At 47.8% G+C, this 20,021-nt stretch overlaps 3 protein-coding genes across 3 annotated transcripts in view; all 3 read left to right on the forward strand.

Annotated features, from left to right (window-relative positions):
* The window catches only part of LOC139352014 (histone deacetylase 4-like), a 52,262-nt gene extending 43,819 nt beyond the window's left edge, over positions 1-8,443 (forward strand). Inside the window, exons 15-27 of the mRNA XM_070994026.1 lie at positions 439-572; positions 680-782; positions 867-913; positions 1,265-1,372; positions 1,720-1,775; positions 2,064-2,151; positions 2,241-2,360; positions 2,796-2,893; positions 3,195-3,313; positions 3,424-3,557; positions 4,095-4,179; positions 4,312-4,456; positions 5,234-8,443. Of these exons, the coding sequence (XP_070850127.1) occupies positions 439-572; positions 680-782; positions 867-913; positions 1,265-1,372; positions 1,720-1,775; positions 2,064-2,151; positions 2,241-2,360; positions 2,796-2,893; positions 3,195-3,313; positions 3,424-3,557; positions 4,095-4,179; positions 4,312-4,456; positions 5,234-5,273 (1,277 nt within the window). The 3' untranslated portion in view covers positions 5,274-8,443. The remainder of the gene's footprint in view (positions 1-438; positions 573-679; positions 783-866; positions 914-1,264; positions 1,373-1,719; positions 1,776-2,063; positions 2,152-2,240; positions 2,361-2,795; positions 2,894-3,194; positions 3,314-3,423; positions 3,558-4,094; positions 4,180-4,311; positions 4,457-5,233) is intronic.
* An 842-nt stretch (positions 8,444-9,285) lies between these two features.
* Positions 9,286-16,517, forward strand: LOC139352031 (ribose-phosphate pyrophosphokinase 2). Its single transcript, XM_070994056.1, has 7 exons — positions 9,286-9,625; positions 12,111-12,294; positions 13,493-13,591; positions 14,058-14,182; positions 14,336-14,509; positions 14,708-14,867; positions 15,468-16,517. Exons 1-7 carry the CDS (start codon positions 9,504-9,506, stop codon positions 15,558-15,560), a joined length of 957 nt encoding a protein of 318 aa, XP_070850157.1. The 5' UTR covers positions 9,286-9,503; the 3' UTR covers positions 15,561-16,517.
* Positions 16,518-17,293: 776 nt separating this feature from the next.
* On the forward strand, positions 17,294-19,640 carry LOC139352041 (thymosin beta-12). The gene is made up of 3 exons (XM_070994067.1): positions 17,294-17,448; positions 18,548-18,657; positions 18,752-19,640. The coding sequence occupies exons 2-3, from the start codon at positions 18,558-18,560 to the stop codon at positions 18,781-18,783; spliced, it is 132 nt and encodes a 43-aa protein (XP_070850168.1). The 5' UTR covers positions 17,294-17,448; positions 18,548-18,557; the 3' UTR covers positions 18,784-19,640.
* The last annotated feature ends 381 nt before the right edge of the window (positions 19,641-20,021 follow it).

Genomic DNA, 20,021 nt, shown 5'->3' on the forward strand with positions numbered 1-20,021 from the left:
TCGTAGCCTGCCTCTGCTCTGCCTCGAGCGTTCATTGGAGAAGTTTTTGGCTTTCAATTCCACTTCCTTTCTAATGCACTGGGGAGTGAAAAGAGAAACTTCCATCCAAATAGCAGGTGAATTGGCCAAAGGATGGTGTAATGGTTCCGGCCTCCATCTGGCAGCAGCAAGAATCGAGCAGGAGGAGCTAATCTTGCCAAAACCCTTTCTCACCCACTTTGTCTTCCTCTCAGACATCTGAGTCTTTAAACAAAGATGAAAACAATAAACAGGCCGAGAATAAATGAACAATCCGGCTCCGACCAGCAGCAGACCTTTCTGTGTGGATTGAGGTTTTACCGCCATGAAGATGCCTCATGCCGCGGCTGTTTTTCCGTTTGCACATCATAGATATTTCAGCATGTTTTAAGGAGTGTGTGTCTGTGTGTGTTTCCTCAGGCCTGGTGTACGACTCTTTAATGCAGAAGCACCAGTGTATGTGTGGAAACACCAACAGCCACCCGGAGCACGCCGGCCGCATTCAGAGCATTTGGTCTCGGCTGCAGGAGACCGGACTGAGAGCGCAGTGTGAGGTGTGTTAGAGGAGGAAAACACTCCACGCTGAACATCACGCTAAGTTGTAAACTGCATATGAGAGTTGTATCCCTCTGTGTGTCTGTGTGTGTGTGTGTGTGCGTAGTGTATCCGTGGGAGGAAGGCCACGCTGGAAGAGCTGCAGACGGTTCACTCTGAAGCCCACGTCCTGCTGTATGGAACCAACCCTCTCCGACAGAAACTTGATTGTAAGCACACACACACGCTCAGCATTAGAATAACTCAACGGCTCCTATCCAGGCATGTTTTAATGTTTGTTTTCTGATCACCAGGTTCAATCACTCCCATGTTCGTAAGGCTACCGTGTGGAGGAGTAGGGGTGAGTAACATTCACCTTCACAGAGTGAATCAAAACACCAGGGTTCAGTGTTGTGTCTGAAATTGAATGCTAGCAGACTGAGGCTAAAGCTAACAGGTCCCAGGTGATGGTATCATGCTAGCAGACTGAGGCTAAAGCTAACAGGTCCCAGGTGATGGTATCATGCTAGCAGACTGAGGCTAAAGCTAACAGGTCTCAGGTGATGGTATCATGCTAGCAGACTGAGGCTAAAGCTAACAGGTCCCAGGTGATGGTATGCTAAATTTAATGTAGGAAAAAAACGTAATTAGCACAAAATGCTCGATACATATTAGCTTTAGGATGATGGACACTTGTGTTTTGCGTCTCCAGGTGGACAGTGACACCATTTGGAACGAGGTCCACTCGTCCAGCGCGGCTCGTCTCGCTGTCGGCTCCGTGGTGGAACTCGTGTTCAAAGTGGCCACTCGAGAGCTGAAGGTGACTGTGATCGCACACAGAGTGAATGGATGATGAAAACATGGTGATATCTGCTCTGGATGAGGCTCAGAAATAATTTGCTAACTCTGTTTATGTCGCTTTTTATTGTTTTCTCAGATTTAATGCTGTGGTGGCGCTGTAGCAGTAACAGCTAGTGCTAAAAATGCTTTTTGTCAGCGTGTTTCCATTCAGATGCTGCGTTTCAGACCATTAAAGCCTCCACTCTTCATCTTTTGAGTTTGCACTGGGCCAAATTACAGCGTTTTACCACCACTTAGTAAACACAGGGGAAACACTGAGTGGTGATCAGTGCCGCGGTGGCTAACAGACCCCGTCTCTCTCTCCAGAACGGCTTCGCTGTGGTCCGCCCTCCTGGACACCACGCAGAGGAAAGCACTCCCATGTAAGGCCGCAGCCGTCACCACACTCAGCTGGAGACACTTCATCTATGCATACACAAATACCAGCGCTGGAACAGGCAGTCTGGAACAGAAATTACATAAACCATTGAGTTTATTTGCACATAAAGCACTGAGTGCCTTTATTCTGGCAGCTGTTTCAAGACCTCTGTGTTTATCCTTCATATCCTCCTCACGACTATTTAAAATGAACTATAAAGACATGAAAGTGGAGCAGAAAGTGCTCCGGCGCTGATGAGTTTATCACAGCTTCTCTCTGCTGCTGTTTTCAGGGGTTTCTGCTACTTCAACTCTGTGGCCATCGCAGCCAAACTGCTGCAGCAGAGACTCAACGTCAGCAAGATCCTCATCGTGGACTGGGTCAGTCTCACGCCATCACTGTACATACAGTTTTTTAAAAGGCACTCATCGTGGCAAAGTTTGTGACGATGTCATGTGTTTACTGTCAGGATGTTCATCATGGCAACGGCACCCAGCAGGCCTTCTACGATGACCCCAACGTCCTGTACCTGTCTATTCATCGCTATGACGACGGCAACTTCTTTCCCGGAAGCGGAGCGCCTGATGAGGTGAGTGCGTGCTGACTGTCAGCCAACCTGACCAAAGCATTCCCAGTGCATTGTGGGAAACATTTTGTCACAGGATTCACTTTTCACAGATGACTGAGACAGAAAATAGTGACAAAAAGCCCAAAATGACGACGTTAATGTACTTTTTTGATCTGACTAACAGCCCAGAAGGATAAGAGAAGAGAAATCGTCTATTTGAGAAGCAGAAGCTCGTAATGCGTCAAATGAAAAGTCCTTCAGTGCTTTAAACTTCATAAATGTGCTGTTTTATGACTCCTGCATCATCTCCAGAGGATTCTACAAATATTTCAAATGTATTGGACCTTTGGGAACAGCATGCATCGATCCAATCCAAAATTCACAAAATAGTGACAAAAGCAAACGGAAGTTCGTCCCGTACGTGTGAATATGAGTCACACCTGTGCCTCTCTGCAGGTGGGCAGTGGGCCCGGCGTCGGCTTCAACGTCAATGTCGCCTTCACCGGAGGCCTCGATCCACCCATGGGAGATGCAGAGTACCTGGCTGCTTTCAGGTACCAGACACAACATCGACATCCTGCACAGCTAAATAAATGAAGTGTCCAGGTGTTACAAGGTTTCTTAAATTGGACAAAGGTGCAAGAAAACAGTCGCCGCCCTTTGAAATATCAGCTTTTTCTTAATAAAAACGTTTATTTAAATATGCAAAAGGAGAACTAAAGGATGACTGGATCATTAAAATGCTGCTGATTGATGAATGAATGTCTACAGGTTTGAGTATCTTCTCCATTCACATTGAAATATTGGCTGTTGTTCAGTGTAACCTTCACACCCCACCCTCCCTCCCCCTCTCAGGTCAGTGGTGATGCCCATCGCCAACGAGTTCGCCCCGGATATCGTGCTGGTCTCCTCTGGCTTCGACGCTGTGGAGGGACACCCTCCCCCGCTGGGCGGCTACACTTTGACGTCCAAGTGTGAGTGTGAGATTACGTGAAGCGTGTTTGTTATCTCGCGCTGCAGCAGTGGACCACACAAAACAAAGAGTCTCGGTTGGAGCTGCTGCTAAAATGCCTCCTTTCCTCAGGCTTCGGCTATCTGACCAGGCAGCTGATGACCCTCGCTGGAGGCCGGGTGGTCCTGGCTCTGGAGGGGGGTCACGATCTCACCGCCATCTGCGACGCCTCTGAGGCCTGCGTGGCCGCCCTGCTCGGCCAGGAGGTAACGTGCTGCATCTGAATCCTGGTTAAAGTTCCTTCTGAAGATCAATGAGCCAGCTTTGAATCCGTCTGACACGACTGCAGACCGACCGGTGGATGTGAAGTCATTTAAATATCTGGAGACGCCATTCAGATTAATCCTGTTTCAATCTGCTGTGCTGGCGGTGGAATGGAAAAACAAACGATGAGAATTTATTCTGAGGACAGAAGTGCACTAATCCCAGTCTGATGTATCGCTGCTCCAGAGGAGAGCAGCAGTGGAGTCAGATGAGGAAGGTTTTAAATGAAGTTCTGCCTGAATCAGTCAGAGCGCGGTGAAATCTTCACTGTTAACTCCCTGCACGCCCTCCAGTTTCAGTGTTTCTGATGCGTTTGGTCAAACACCAGCCAGCAGTAGATTCATCAGCATTAAAGGGTTTTACGTCACCCACTAAGTCACATGCTGCACTCTTTCCACATCAGCCCCTTGTGGGGAGTATTGGAAGTGCAGCTTGCTCCACACTCGTGTTGACTTCCTCTGTGTTTGTGTCCCATGCAGCTGGACCCGCTGCCGAAGGCCATCCTCGAGCAGAGGCCCAATCCCAACGCTGTCCGCTCCCTGGAGAAGGTTTTAGAGACTCACAGTGAGTTCACCCTCAGCTCTACTCGCACACACAGATGGACACAGTCACGTCTGTCAGATGACATCCTGCTGTTTCAAACATGCTCATCCCTCTGCTTCCTCTCATGTCTCCTCCCCTCCTCCTCCTCTCCAGGTAAGTACTGGCGCTCGGTGCACCGCTACTCACCGCGGCTGGGACTCTCCCTGCTGGAGGCCAAGCGAGGAGACTCTGAGGAGGCTGAGGCCGTCAGCGCCATGGCCTCGCTCTCCGTGGCCAACACCAACGCCATGGATCAAAGGTAAAGCAACACTCAATTATATACAAGTACAATGTGTACAGGAAGAGTGTCTGAGTACATAAGAGTAGTAATAAATATGTAATATTGCACAAGAGATGTGCACAGACGTAATGGAGCGCATGATAACATAAATAATGGAGAGGTGCAAAAAGAAGGTGAAAGGTCGAAGTTAGTATGAAATATTACAAACATGTTTGTATTCATTTTATTTATTTATTGGTGCATTTAAAGGAGCCGTGCACATTACTGTACAAACATTACTTCAGAGCAGCCGAGCATTCAGCTGGACAGATGTTAGAAAGTCATCCTGACAAAAAAAACCAGTTGAAAGTTTCTCTCGAAAGCCCCAAAAAATGTGAGGCCCAGAAACAGCTGACAGGTTTTCAAGGAGAGGAACATTTCTGAGTAAGTGGAGCAGCAGAGTGAGTCCCAAGTCCACCAGGGCCAGGAGGTTATCTGCATGGAGCCGGTCTGCAGGGAGCATGACTGCAGAGCTGCAACGAGCATCCCGTCATCAGCTGTTCAATTCATGCAAGCTTTTTTTTAAGAAAGAAAAGTCAAAATTCTTCTTAAAGGTGAATATTTTATATCTTTGACTGTAAACCGGACATCTTTGATCATTTCAGGACGTCGTTTTAGGCTTTGGGATCAACGTTTTTCACCATTTTATAGACTGAACAACTACTCGATTAACCGAGGAAATAGAGGTTTAATGTGTGTGTTTGTGTGTGTGTGTGTGTGTGTGTGTGTGTGTGTGTGTGTGTGTTTGTCCACCAGACCGGAGGAGGAGCCCATGGAGGAGGAGGAGCCACTGTAACGGAGGGAAACATGAGGGTGTCACACCGTTACCATTGACCTCCCGGAGAACGCCTCTTTGAGCTGCGAAGAGTCTCGACTGATCCCTTCATTTAGTCCCCCTAACCCCACTCACCACGTCAGTCACCTTGATTGGCGGCCCTTCGGCCAAAAACGAGGGAGAGGGGGTGGGCTCAGCCTCAGAGTAGGGAGCCAATCAGGAGACGGAGGACTGAATTGGAAAAAAAAAATTAGACATACCGACGTCGCTTGGCGGCGCTCGCTCAGAGACACTCATTTTTTTCTGTCAGTCTTCGCACCCCCACGTTAGCCCACAGCGGCTAACCATGTGACCAAGGCAGCGGGCGAGCGTATTTGGAGTTTGGGGCGAGATCAGGTCTCGTCACGGAGGAGCGGAAACATACGGTGCTTTACACAGCTGCCTTCTGACACAGTCTGGACACCAGGGACAGCAGACCGTCCCAGCTGTCAAACGCAGCGCGGGAGTTTCTTTCCTCTTTCTCAACTATTTTTCCCGCCAAAACGAGGGCACCGCGGCAGCCGAGATACTATTTTACAAGATGCATTCACTGTGGGCTTTGGTCGGCCGACGTTTGAGCAGGCTTTTGCAAAGATTTGTCGACGGGAGTCGCCTCGCCGGAGCAGCCCGTCGTCGGGACGGTCGACGCGTGAGAGGAGTGCCTTGGTGAGCCGGATTCAGGATTGTTCAGGAAAAGATTGCCTTAAGTCAAAAGATTTTTCTCGCCGAGGAATCGCCGCGAGGGAGGGAGACGGAGCGTTTCCGGTCCTTTTTCGGGGGACGAGAATGACAAAAATAAAGCAAACAATCTTTCAGCATGTTTACTTGGAACGTGACGAAGACAACATTTGTGTCTCTCACAGCCTCTCTCGAAGAGTTCACTTTACTTTTGGATGGATCTATTTTTCTGTAAAAAAGAAAGCGCTTTGTAAAGGTAGTTGCCAGCTTCAGTAGAAAAAAACGGTGCAAACGTGGGCGAGGAAATTAGACGGAAAACTCTCGGAAAGGTTCAGCCTTTGATGTAGCTTCCCTTTAACTGAAGTCGTTGCTCTGTAGACACATGAAGCATGCATTGAGCAGAGAGGCCAGGCGTTTGATTCTGAATGTTATCCAAAAGAGAAAGCCAAGCAAGAAAAGCCAAAGCATGAGTTTGCATATACAGTAGTACTTTCACTCCACTTGGCTGGCAAGTCGACAAACACTACTCGTATGGGCCCTTTCAGATAAGGCCCCGATACCCAGTTCAATGTTTACTAATTTAATCCTTCACACATCGAGTGACGCTCTGCGTGCGCCCATCGGCCGCCCGTGCTTTGCCGGTTGGCAGCTACCTTGGTTTGCTAGTGTGAGCTAAACATGAGTCATGTATATTGGATTGAATATATTTTGAGAGGCAGTGATCGAGTACTGCCTGTTTGTATCTACATGTATGATTTCCACATCAAGTTGTCAATTTACAATATCGAAAGTGTGTTTGGTAAGCGTGTCCACTTTTTATTTTCTATTGTATAAGATTATTTTTCTAACTTTTTCATCCATAGATTTTGTTCTGTGTTTTTATCCGTTTTCTGGATAGTTATAGGGCTGCCGTTCACGTACGTAGTACTACCGTCACTTCACAACTTCCTTTCTTTCTTGTATTTAGCAAAAATAAGGAGCAACACTGTCTTTCTTTCTTTCTTTCTTTCTTTCTTTCTTTCTTTCTTTCTTTCTTTCTTTCTTTCTTTCTTTCTTTCTACGGCTCTCTCGGCCTTTCTGCATTTTCATCAATCGTGTATTTATAACATGTACTGTTTATAGGAGATTTGTATATGGAAAATTTATAAATGTACTCTAACTAATGACAGCTATGATATTGTGAGCGACAAACAGTATGGTGTACTCTCTTACTCCATGAAGTTTAAAAAAAAGCAGCATATTTAACGCGTCATCGACTGCACTGTTTCGCCCTCAAGTGAAATCATAACACGGCACTGCAATTGACCTTTTGAGCATTTGATCACTTTGTTGCCTAATTGACACGTTTTCCTCTCGTGCACGGGCGCGACCATGACAACACGTCCAAAAAGAGGTTTAGAGGCCGTTTCACGCAGCGAGCCGAGTTCAGCTGGGCGGGAAAAAAAGTGGGATTTGGGTGGAAATCATCAGCGGGTCGTTTAAAAATCTCTTTGTGAACATGTGTTGCACTGTCATCCATAACATCAGTGCCTCCTCCTTCCCTCCTCCTGCTCCACTTCAGCCCATCTGACACCAGGAGTCCAACCCGTCACCTTCAGATTGACCCCCGTCGGCCCCCGCTGTGTCAAACACGCGACTAAAGCCGATTATCACCTTTATTTTCAGTTGGTATCATTTTCTAAACCTGTAAAATTTGAGCCTAAGTTGATGCTTTTCCATGTCTGACAAAACATTCCACTTGTTACTTGTTTAATTTGGCTTTTTTACACGTTTTTTTTAGTGAATTTGACTTTTTTTTGTAGAAACTTTTAATACTACTCTTTGGTTGTTGCCGTCTGCTCGCGCCAACTTTAACTCTTTGCATGGTTTGTGAGTCAGCATGCCTGCTTGTCTATGTAACAAAAATGTATTTGCACAATAGAAGAAGAACACTGGAGGACTTAAAAAAAATAAAACCTCCCACGGCAACTCCCACGAGCACCAGACAGGGAGGGCTTCTTCCTCTGTGGTGTGCAAACAATTCAGAAGACTTTGTCCAAATGAGTCCACTGAGAAGCATTTGATATTGTTCTTATTGAATATCGTTTCCAAGACGTGATTTTAACATGACTCAGCACTTAGGACATGTATGGACTGTGCTAAAGAGAAACACGCTCTGCCAAACCTCTGCTACATTCACACCTTACAAAGACTCTCCCAAAGAATGTTCCTCTTTCACAGGTCTTTGAGCGCTAGAGAAGAGACGGACATCGGTTCCATTCAAAGGGCATCGTCGTTTGATTGTCACACCCACCTCGGCCAGTTCTATATATAACCACTGTGGCTCAAGAGCAATTCTCGGTTTACATGTAAATGGATAAAAAGTTATTTTTTGTTTGTCTCTATTGATGAAAAATGTTATCTTTCTTTGGGACCTACGCTTTGGACATTTCATCTCTGACATCATCTATAAAATATATTTCTGAAAAATACAAGAATCTGTGGTTGTGTTTGTTTGTTTGTTTGCTTGTTTTTTTGCATGTCCAGGGGTTAAAAGAAAGGGTCAGGATTGGCACCATTTCAACATTTATTCAGATCAATAACAGCCTGTCTAGACAAAATCAATTCAGTGCATACACACAGCGTCCACAGAGACGGTGTTATCAGCTGTGGAGACATTTAAAGTATGTTATCTCTTCTTCATTCCTCACAGGATGGCAGAATTTAAGATTATCTGTCCGATGAGGCATTTTCTTTCTGCCTCCGTTGCTTCAGTGAGTCGAATACTCAAAGTCCAGGTGGAGATCATCTGGAGGTGAAGTTTTTGCAGGACGTCTCCAAGCTTCTGGACGTGAGGACGGTGAATTAGCTGGCCGGCGCGTGACAGCAGTGATGGCAGGAAGCATGTCCCCACTGAAGACAACACGGGAGGCGTGCAGTCTCAGCTGACTTCACTCTGAGTGGAAAATCTAATTACAAGAACCACTATCACAAGTGTGCATGCTGGCTCGAGTCAAAGTCCAAGCGCCGCTGTCAGGTGACCTCCCCCTCAAATCACAAATTATTTCAGTCTTATCATTAATAAATCTATTTTATTGTGCAGAGGTTGGAATATTTACGCAGCTGGTTTAGTTTCACAAAGTGTCCAAATTGAAGGTTTTTACTTCATTATCACAAAAGACAAAGAGAGTCAGCAAAAAGGAAGCTGGAAACAATTAAAAAGCGGATTTTAAACAGTTAATAGTCCGGTTATATTAGAAATGAGCCTGCGCGTGTTTGGTAAACAGCAGCAGCTCAGCCGGTGCTCGTGTGTCCGCGCACTGCTCCGCTGTCCAATGAGAGGAGGGCACTTCCTTCACCGTGCAAACACTGACCTGATATTTCCTCTCCGCGCACAGCCCTCACCGCCACACCACTGCGATGCAAAGGCTGCAGCATTAGCGACTCATTTTCCCATTTTCACCACCCTCCAGCGGGGAGACGAGTCGGACTTTTTCCTTTTCGCTCCTCTTTCTTTCCTGTTGTTGTTGAGCGAGCCGCGGCGGGGTCTCCGACATGCCGAACATCGTGCTTTTTAGCGGGAGCTCTCACCACGACTTGTCCCAGAAGGTGGCTGATCGGCTGGGACTGGAGCTGGGGAAAGTGATAACGAAGAAATTCAGCAACCAGGAGACATGGCGAGTACATTTTTAGCGCTCATACGACGCTGCTTGTCCTGCTGGCTCCTGACAGCTGCACACTTAAAGCGTGATGCGGGTGTTTTTCATGGTTTAGCTGCTCATGTTGCCCCAGCCTCGGTGCCACATGTGGGTGCGTTAGCTTGAAGCTAACAATAGTTTACTATTCAGCGGGCAGCGCTGTAATGTCCACACGTGACCAACTAGCCACATGTAAACACACCAGGCTAGCAAGCGTATAGCAAGCTAACATCAGTACGTCCTTTATCGGACAGCTTAGCCAGCCCTTCGCTCTTTTCGTTGGGGTTTTCGTCGTTACACCTGGCTGGTTTGTCGCACTTAAAATGAACCAGACTGACAGAACAAGGGAAGTGGTGGAATTACGTAACGTCACATTTCGTGCGCTGCGTATCATGCTAACCACGCTAAAGTTGCCTGTTTCACATGTGAGAGGAGGCTCAAAGTGTTGGGCCAAATTTACTACGTGGTGCGATTGCAAACTGTTCCCCTGAGCCGATTCTGTTAGTCTTAACTATACAGATTAACCCCATGTATGAAGAGAGCTGGCTGCTCGTTAAAAGTGAACTGGAAAGTTGCTAGTTTCAAAGTGAGGACAGATTTCTGCGGGTGGACAGAATTTGACGTAACACCTTAACGCCTTCACCTAGCTAAGCTAGCCGGATATTGTTAGCTAGCTATAGCACTGAAAACCGTGGATGGAAATGAAAATAAGTGTTAGTACACCCGGTCAAACACTGTGTTTTAAGCACTACTATTGTCCAGTTTTACCGAAAAGAAGCATAGTATGTTGGGGAAGATGGTGTCCGGTAATGGATGCTGGCTATCTAACTGTCATTTAACATGGATTTCCGTTAGCTGGCTAACAACCAACGATAACTGGCTCTGAGTTGTTGTAGATAGAGGTATCAAATGTCCAGTGTTGTTTCTAAACTAAGAGAATAACTTGCAGCGCATCTCCAGTTAAATAAGTTATTTTTTTATTTGATTTTATTAATAGGCAGCTCACATTATGCCTGTCCAGCTGGTTATCCCACCAGTGCTTAAATCACATGCAGTTCATTTGTGCTAATTTCCAAAGCTAAGCTGACCATTAGTTGAATCACAGGCGGAGCTAACAGCTAAACTCTTTTAATATTAGCATCACAAAGGACTTTTTCCACCTGTACGGTGTGATTTTCTGCCTGGGCCTTAAACAGACTTAGTGAAGCTCCTGTAGCTTGTGTGAACCCTCTGCAGGATGACCCTTTGGCTTCATGCCCGCCTGTTTCCTTGACTTTGTTGACCTGAACTCATTCAGCATGTATTTGCGTGTATTTGTACGTGCATGTTACTCTCTTCGATTTAAGCCGTGTGCTGCTGTAATGTGTTTCCGCTGGGGTCACTCACTCATGCACACTCTCTATTGTAATGCACTCTGGATAAAAGCATCCACTGCACCGCATGTTGTTTAGTGTAATCTGTCCATTTCATGAGACCTTAAGAGTGATTCCAACACAGCGCTTTCCTCCATTAAACACGCTGGATGCCTGTTAAGGTGTCCTGACCCCTTTATCCCTGTAAGACCCTTTCTGCTGGCGATGTTTCCACCCACAGCTCTGAAATCCCAGGAAAACTCTGATTATCCGCGCTGAGGTTTCTCTCTAGGGAACGCAGCTGTTTGGACGACACAGGTTGCAAAACAAAGATTATTTTCTCATCCTCGCAGACCAACAGGGAGGTGAGAACGGTGCACTAATAACAGCTCTTCTCACAGCTCCGGCACAGGTTTGCCAGGCGACTTGCGGGGGTCAAGGACCGACCACGGGGAGTGGATCTCTGGGAGTGAAATCTCAGCATCAGACATCACGTTTTTTTTTCTGGGATACACGTTGGTGTATCGATTGCTGATGATGCCAGATCTTGCATTTTGAGGCTGAAAGGTGATGCTCGCTGTCACATTAAATCGTGTGATTCGCCTCCTCTGCAGACGGACTCTGGCTCATCTCTGAGTGCTGGCCTCTCTTTAAAAGAAACTTGTGACTGCACAGACGCTCGCCCTTTCCAACTGTTCATGTCCGCGGTCACATGACAGAGGTGGGGGAGGACCTGATCATGTCCCGCTGAGGAATGTTTCACACACACATGCTGCCGGCTCCGGCTTCAGTGTGTGTGACAGTGTGTGTACCTGCTGGCTTAGTGTGTACGAGTTCTTTTCCAAACGTGCTCACATGAGTGAAGGGACGCGGCCTGAACTTGTCTCTGAACATTCAGGGCAGCTGTGTCACGCATAACTTCATACAGAGTCAGCGCTCGGTGCTCATAAACGTATGATTGGAACTTAATGATAAACTGTTTGTCCCTTTAACCTGGAAAGGATTGTTCGTGCTGCTGCATGAGACGGTCAAAGTCTGAAAGTAACTTGTCTCATCAGCCTGAAATGTTTGACTCCTAAAGCTGCCGTGTTTCCCTTCTGTCGTCCAAACAGTGTGGAAATCGGGGAGAGCGTGCGCGGTGAGGATGTGTACATCGTGCAGAGCGGCTGCGGCGAAATAAATGACAACCTGATGGAGCTGCTAATCATGATCAACGCCTGCAAGATCGCCTCCTCGTCCCGCGTCACCGCCGTCATCCCCTGCTTCCCCTACGCCCGGCAGGACAAGAAGGACAAGGTAGACGCACACAGACCATCACTCATGAACCCAGTGGTTTAATAGTCAAACTGTCCCGTCCCATTACATCTGCACCTCCGGTACCTCTGTATAAAGACACTGCAACAACACGTTCGACATAGACTGAAGTCAGCCACGCCTCCTCCAGCTATGACCTGTTATTGTGGTGAATAAATCAGGAAGTGATTATTACAGCATGTTGTCTCATAAGTATTTCATTTAATGCAGAACCAGAGCTGTGGAAACCCCGTGGAGCCTTTCTCTGCACTTTAGAAATAATAGAAAATCTCCTCTAAATCTCCTTTAACTGCATAAGTCGACTCATGTATTTGAAGTTTATACACTGGGAAGACCTGCTAAGTGTTTCTCCTGCAGCACAGCAGGTTTGCATCTGAACTAACACTGCTGTAATAAATTAATGTTAAAATAAAAAATAAAAACAGTTGTCACAGTGGAGGAGTTTGAGCCGTTCGTTGCTCTCAGAAGAATCAGAAAGTGGCTCATCAGACTTTGCAGCAGGCTGAGAAACTGGTTCACGCAGCATGCTTATCTTGTAAATCATTATCTTGTGTTGCCTCAGTTGTTGATGTCGCTGCAGCAGCAAATCAGCTCCTCTATGAAGCAACACACGCAGCAGGTATTCAGGCTGCCTTTAAAGTCACATGTGAGGGTCAAAGCTCTGCACACACTCGTCCACGTCTGACAGAAGATGTGCCGTCTGCAGACTTCCTGCAGGACTGTGTATTTGGAAATGCAAAGCACATTTAAGCCCACTTAAACACACAAAGTGGGGTTTCTGTGTGAAAAATGAGGCTGAAACTGCTCTCAGGTCCCGCCAGCTCCCTGTGAGCGAGCAGCACTGCGTAACGTGTTTCAAATGGATCACTAATCAGTCCACACTCGCCGTTTCCTGCGAGCTCGCACGCAGCTCGACCGCCGTCTCCAGGTAGTCGAGTGTTTTGTCAACAAGCCCTGCTGCTCGTGTCGGACGTGCACACGCGGTTAGCTGTTCTTGAGTGAACGAGCCCGTGGCTGCAGGAAGGTCGTGATTTTTAAAGTGACCATAATGAAAAGGTCGCAGCTGCACGGCCTGACGACAGAGGCTGGCTTCAAACATGCCAACTCTGAAATGCAGCACAAGCTCACCTGTAATGATTTTGACTTACCTCAAGCGACTGTGTCTTGATGCTTGTCCCAGAGTCGAGCACCCATATCAGCCAAGCTGGTGGCGAACATGCTGTCTGTGGCAGGTGCCGACCACATCATCACCATGGACCTCCATGCCTCACAGATCCAGGTCAGTACGCAGGGTTTTGCAGCAAAGCGGTGTGATTTCAGTGTTAGCCCTGTTTTTGTGTGTAGCTAAATGTAGCAGATAAACGCCCACTGAGCAGCTTGACATCCTGTTTGAGCTAACATGCTAACAGAGTAAAGACATTCAGACCCAGACCGTGTCCCTGTGAGTCCCCATCTTCACAGACAGCCAGAACAGGCTGTTTGAGCTGCCAGCGTCGCTTAGCGTAGCGTAGCTTAGCTTAGCGTAGCTTCAACAGATGCACCGATGGACAGTGCTACGACTCGCTGAGTGACAGTTGATGTAGTACAGTTAGTATTTCTCTCCGGTGGCTCTGTCTGCGTCCAGTGATGACAGCTGATCTCTGTATTTATGTGTGTGTGTTTCTTTTCTGACTTTTGTTGAAACCTGAAATTTAGTCCATTAGCTGCTGTCGTTGTTCATTGAATCCTTTTTGTCTTTTTTTAAGGGCTTTTTCGACATTGCTGTAGACAACCTTTACGCAGAGCCTGCTGTCCTGCAGTGGATCAGAGAAAACATCCCAGAGTGGAAAAACTGTATCATCGTGTCTCCAGATGCCGGCGGAGCCAAACGGTACCACTGCAGGGACCTCGCTGATGTGCACAAACGTCTTTGGATGATGTTTTATTTGCAGGTTTCACATCGATAGGGTTACAGTAAAAGCTGGACGAAAAGTCAGAGGTTTGGTCAGTGTCTAACGTGTCTGTCTTCCCGTTCTCCGTCCAGCGTGACGTCCATCGCAGACCGTCTGAACGTGGACTTCGCCCTCATCCACAAAGAGAGGAAGAAGGCCAACGAAGTAGACCGCATGGTGCTGGTGGGCGACGTCAAGGACCGCGTGGCCATCCTGGTGGACGACATGGCCGACACGTGTGGCACCATCTGCCACGCTGCCGACAAGTCAGTGTTCTTCGAGTCATTGTCTGTGAGAGGATCGTAGAAATTAAGCTCTCATCTGAACTGAGATGTGTCAGACTTCTGCATGTCGACGTTGACCTGATGCTTTAATGAGATACTGCAGCACCTGTGATCTGCTGAAGACGTCGCTGAGACACGTAGAAAGAATTCTGCGTTGACAGTTGTTGCCTCTGCTTTCAGGCTGATTGACGCCGGCGCCGTAAAGGTCTACGCCATCCTCACACACGGCATTTTCTCCGGTCCGGCCATCTCTCGCATCAACAGCGCCCCGTTTGAGGCCGTGGTGGTGACCAACACCATCCCACAGGAGGAGAAGATGAAGGCGTGCCCGAAAATACAGGTGGGCGACACACTGCGTCACTGGTCATCTGAGGGGAGCTAGCTGGAGCTAGCCCGTAGTTGTAGAGGTGATCGAGCCGACAGCTCACGCAGTGTTTGGATGCTCCTTAATACGACAGAAAAACACCAGATTTCTAACATTTAGCATGTCAGATTCAGGACTTTCTCACAACCTTTTCACTACAAATGTAATAACGAGAGCAGAGAGAGGAAGAGGTTCAGCTTCGTCAGTTCTCTCTTTATGGTTTCGTTAAAAGTTACAGCAGTTCACGGACCTGAGTTCAGATTTGTGACACATTTGTTCTCAGTTCCCAAACAGCCGCGCTCGTTTAGGTCTGGTGTTAACGTGTGATCTGGATCTGGACCTGATCACTCATCCGGGCTGGTAAACACGGCGAGTCACACTTCCTGCAAGGGAAGCGGCGTCGTGTGTTGTAGCTTTTGCAGAGCATGTTTAAGCTCGCAGGAAGTCAGATGGCCTTTTCTCAGAGCGGCAGAGGAGGGGTTCCTCCTCCAGGCGGGGGGTCATGCAGGTTTCAGGTGTGCACGATAGAAATAAGAAAAGTGGTTTTATTGGTTTGACATGTCACGTTTCCTCCAGGTCATTGACATCTCCATGATCCTGGCGGAGGCGATCAGGAGAACCCACAACGGCGAGTCCGTGTCCTACCTCTTCAGCCACGTGCCCTTGTAAAGCAGACAGAGGGCGACCCCTGCGACCCCCCACCCCACCCCACCCCACCCCTGGCCCTCTCCTCGCCGCCGTCAGGCTGTACACCTCCAGAAAGGCTCCACAAGGCCTGATGGTTTTTGGCCGACCCCTTGTGACTGTTTAAGGTCACGCCCACACATCGTCCTCGACCTTTTCACCGAGGAGACAAAGACAAAGTGTCCCCTCCATCTCTGAAGACCAAGTTTGTATTTATGAGCATTTCTCTCGTTCTGTTTACTCTTTTCTCTTGTTTCCCGCTCGCCGACCTCGAGCAGCCAAGGCCGGCCTCCACTTCATGCAGAGGGTCCGTTCTGTAACACGATGTTTTATTTGTACCACGTATTGATCCCACTTTAAACGAGGCATTCCACTGTGTCATGAAACATTTTGGCCCTTAGCAATAAAAATGTGAAAAGCGACGCCGTTGCCCCCTCAAGTGTTTGCCTTAACAGCTGCTGAAAGCATTGAAATAGCAGAGCCTAACCCTTAAGCTAATGCTGTGTTGCTTGAGATAGTTTTTGCGTAGCGCCATCATCAGGCGGCAGGCGGCGCTTTCAAAGTTGCACCATGAGCGGAGAATGTGTGGATGTGACCGCAGACACGAGCAGCATCAGTGCTAGGAAGCATAGCGACGACCTTCCCGACTGTCTGACGGGTCTGTTGAGGATCGAGTGTGAGGTTAGAGGGCGCTGAGCCCATGTTCCAAAAGGTCACGAAAACAGACTGAGCCCAAAGCTTGAACACAGTGTCAGGACTTCACCGTAATCACAGCTGTGACGGTCACTTTAGCTGCTCTGAGGCAGGTCTCGCCGTCTGCCTGTCGGTGGATTTAAAAAAGTAAAAATGAAAAAAAAGTTGGACTGATGCGATTTAATTTTTTTTATTATATGTAACACTTCAAGCTGTTTCTTTGACAATAAAGCTTTGACAATGGCTTACAGAGGCTCCGGCTCGTCTGTGCTCCTCACCTCTTCCTGCAACTCAATAAGGAAACATCACTAATAAATTTAGAATCACTTCACTTCTGCTTTACACTCAGTTCCCGGTTTCAAATTTTCCATTAAGCTCATAAAACAGGAGTGTTGGTGTGGCCTCTGAACCTCTCACGTGGTTTCATTTGAATAGCTGTTCGAGGCTCAAAGAGTCTGAATAAATCCTGCATTCATGAATCAGCAGTGTGACTCATCTGAGGTCAAAGGTCACAGTCAGCTACGCCACACCCAAGCCAGCAGGGATTCAGCGTTTTGCACTTAAAGGCAAATGATGGTGAATTCCAACTGTGTAATAATAATAATAATAAGTCCTCAGTAGTTGGACAAATCATCTTGAATGTGAATCTGAACACGTGACAGTAGAAAGTTCATGTGCTGAGACGTTGAGGTGGTGAACCTTAAACGGCCGCCAGGGGGCGACATTTCCACACGAATGAGCATCCACAGCGGGTCGCAGTCATGAGCGATAATGAGCCGTCGAGGTGACATGTCTGACATGAAACGCAGCTGAATAAACGTGTCTTTTCACCAAACAGTTATTTCTGTGGGCAGACGTGCAGGAAGGCCACGCTGACGTCATCCCGATCAGAGAGACGTCGCTCTCAGCTCCGCGTGGCCTCCCTGCCGCGCGCACATAAACACTTTGATTTCCATGTTTCACTGTGGCGCTGATGGCTGATATGAGGCTCCTCTCAGGGCTTTGGTCTCAGATTGAGGATGGAGGTTTGTGTCTCTCCAGCAGGGGGATACGCAGGATGGGAGCTGGTGATGTCATGTCATTAGCATATTTCTGACTATAACTAATGCTTGCGCAAAGAAGCGCCACTACTGCTGCAACGCACTGACCAGAGATCTTCCAGCCGCCAGCCGACTCTTCGGTAAGACCCCATTCAACTCAGAATTTCTGCTGTTTGAGCTTCATCATCTGCAGCTAGAAGAAACTGAGCTTAATGTGAGGAGTGTGCGGGGAAAATGTGCCAAATAGAAAAGAGGCGCAAAAGATGAGATGACGCTGTTTTTAGGCGAAAGTAGTCTGTTTTTGCATTTTAATAACTCAGATCAGGGTGTGATATGACAGCAGGGCAGGTTTCTGTGCTATGTCTTTGTCTTCAGCGCACACATTCACGCATGTGAGTCCGCTTCCTTTGTTGGCGTCTGCGGGCGAGCTGCATGCGCCCGGTCGCGATGAGAAAATGATGCTTGAACGCGTCTACGGCGCGTTTTCGGGCTGCGAACACGCCCGCTGGGTATGTGAGCGTATTCTGACATTGTGGAGGTGAACGTGGATTCGGAGAGCAAGAGGAAGGTGCACAATGCCGATCTGGGCGGTGGTTCCTTCAGATTGCACCCCAAGGGGAGAAGTACGTGACCAGTGAATTAGCGGATGTTGCACAGCGTCTGCGTGGGAAGCCCCTGCGTGGACCTCAGTATTTTCCCTTTAGAATAAACAATTTTTATTCTTATTCCTTTTTTAAGAGCATTTACACACAAGCATGCGCGCTTTCTCCTTTTTTCCACATTTTTCCTCCGGCTCTGCCCAGCATGGGAACTCCTTTTGTTATGTAAATGCCCTGAACGCCTCGGACTGGCTTCATTGTCTGGAGCAGCCGTCCCCTGTGTGCAGCATCCCGGGCTGTGTGTTGGATAACGGGATGGATGGCAGTCAAATCACGCTGGGCAGAGCCGCGGGCGAACAAAAGAAGGCGGACCCGGCCACGCGCATTACAGGGCGAAGCAGTCTGCGGTTGCGCATGTAGTTAAAACTGAACAGCCGATTTTTGGCCACTGAGATTTAGGCAACGCCCTTCGCCTGACCACGTGCTCTGGTGATTTATGCCTTTTTTTTTAAAAAGAATATAATAAAATCATGTGTACATTAGATCTATGTATTTCCTGCAGAGGCTTATAGGTGCCAAACACCTGTCCTTTATCCTTTTCGCTGGAACTAAACTGTCTTCTTCCTCTCCGATCCTCCAGATCTGCAACAATGAGCGACAAGCCCGACATTTCAGAGGTGACCAGCTTCGACAAGTCCAAGCTGAAGAAGACAGAGACGCAGGAGAAGAATCCCCTGCCCACAAAAGAAAGTAAGGCTCCAAGTCCTCCTGCTTTGACTGTGCTGCATTCACTGCCCAGCTCCTGAGTGGGAATCTCACCTCTCCTCCTCTCTTCCCCCCGCAGCCATCGAACAGGAGAAGGCGGTCACGTCGTGAAGCTCCTTCCTCCCGTCATGCACTGTACACCCTCCCCCCTCCTCCCGCATTGCCTTGTTTTCAGTCACTTCTTTTAGCTGTATAACCTTGTAACCGAAAATATGAAACGACAACAATAACCAAGCTGCACAGCCTGCGGACGGATGACGCCTTCGCCAGGGCGGCCGGCCCCCGTCCCCTCAACAAGCGCCACCTTAACCACCTTCATGCTCGTCGTTCTGTCAGGGGGGATGAATCTGTCTGAGGTGGGGGGGCAGGGGGGTGCTGCAGAAGGTGCACGTCTCTTCTTCGACCTTTAACCACCAACATCTGTGTGCAGCAGCGACGGGACGAGGGCGTGGCCCGCGTCCCAGGAAGCTCATCATCGCCTCGCCACCGACACCCAACTTCCTGTGTGGCTGCTTTTGCGCCAAAGCTGAGGCGTCAAGCTTTTTTTTATTGTTTATTTTTCGTCTTCTAATTTTCGGAAATGCACAACTTTGTTTGTATGCTGGCCAAAATGTAAATGCCCCAAAAATTGATACTGTTGTCTGTCACATTGTTTTTTCTTTTGTATGTACACAAAGATAAAAAAGTGTAACGGATTCCATCCAGATGTGGGAGATGCTCAAATGGACCTTATTTACGGTTAATTGTAACGAGTGATTCGGGATAGCTTTTGTGTCGCAATCTGTCTTTGAATGATCTCCAATGAGGAAAAGAAAAAAAAAATCTGGTAATCGATTCCATGTGTTCGCTCTCGACCGTAGATCAAAAATTCTTTGGATTTCCAGCAGTCATGTCACTCTGCCACAAACCATTACGAGAAATGGAAAACCGTGAAATGTTGTAATAAAAAAGAATTTGTTACTAAAGAACTGCTGCGGCTGCTTCTTCAGACACACCTTCATCACCCACACTGCTGCACCTTCATCACAGTCTTCAGATCTACACACACTCGTAAACGTTTCCTGAACATTGGTCTTATTCTAACCCACTTCTCACACTCTCGCACTCTCAGATGCCAAACAATCCTTTAGCGTTACTTAAGGGATGAGGCTGTGCACTGTTGAAAGGCTTAAACTTCTCCAGCGAGGCCTGCAGGGATTTGCCAGCACAGGAGATGAAGTTTGTATCCGTGTGTGTGTGCGTGTGTGTGCGTGTGTGTGTGGAGTGGCAGGGAAAGGAAAGCAGCTCGTTAGACCACCTGTGACGAAGGTGTTTCCTTCTAGAGGTTATGGTCAGTGATTATTGCAGAG

Source organism: Chaetodon trifascialis, chromosome 24 (genome assembly GCF_039877785.1).
Source record: "Chaetodon trifascialis isolate fChaTrf1 chromosome 24, fChaTrf1.hap1, whole genome shotgun sequence".
Lineage (NCBI taxonomy): Eukaryota > Metazoa > Chordata > Actinopteri > Chaetodontiformes > Chaetodontidae > Chaetodon > Chaetodon trifascialis.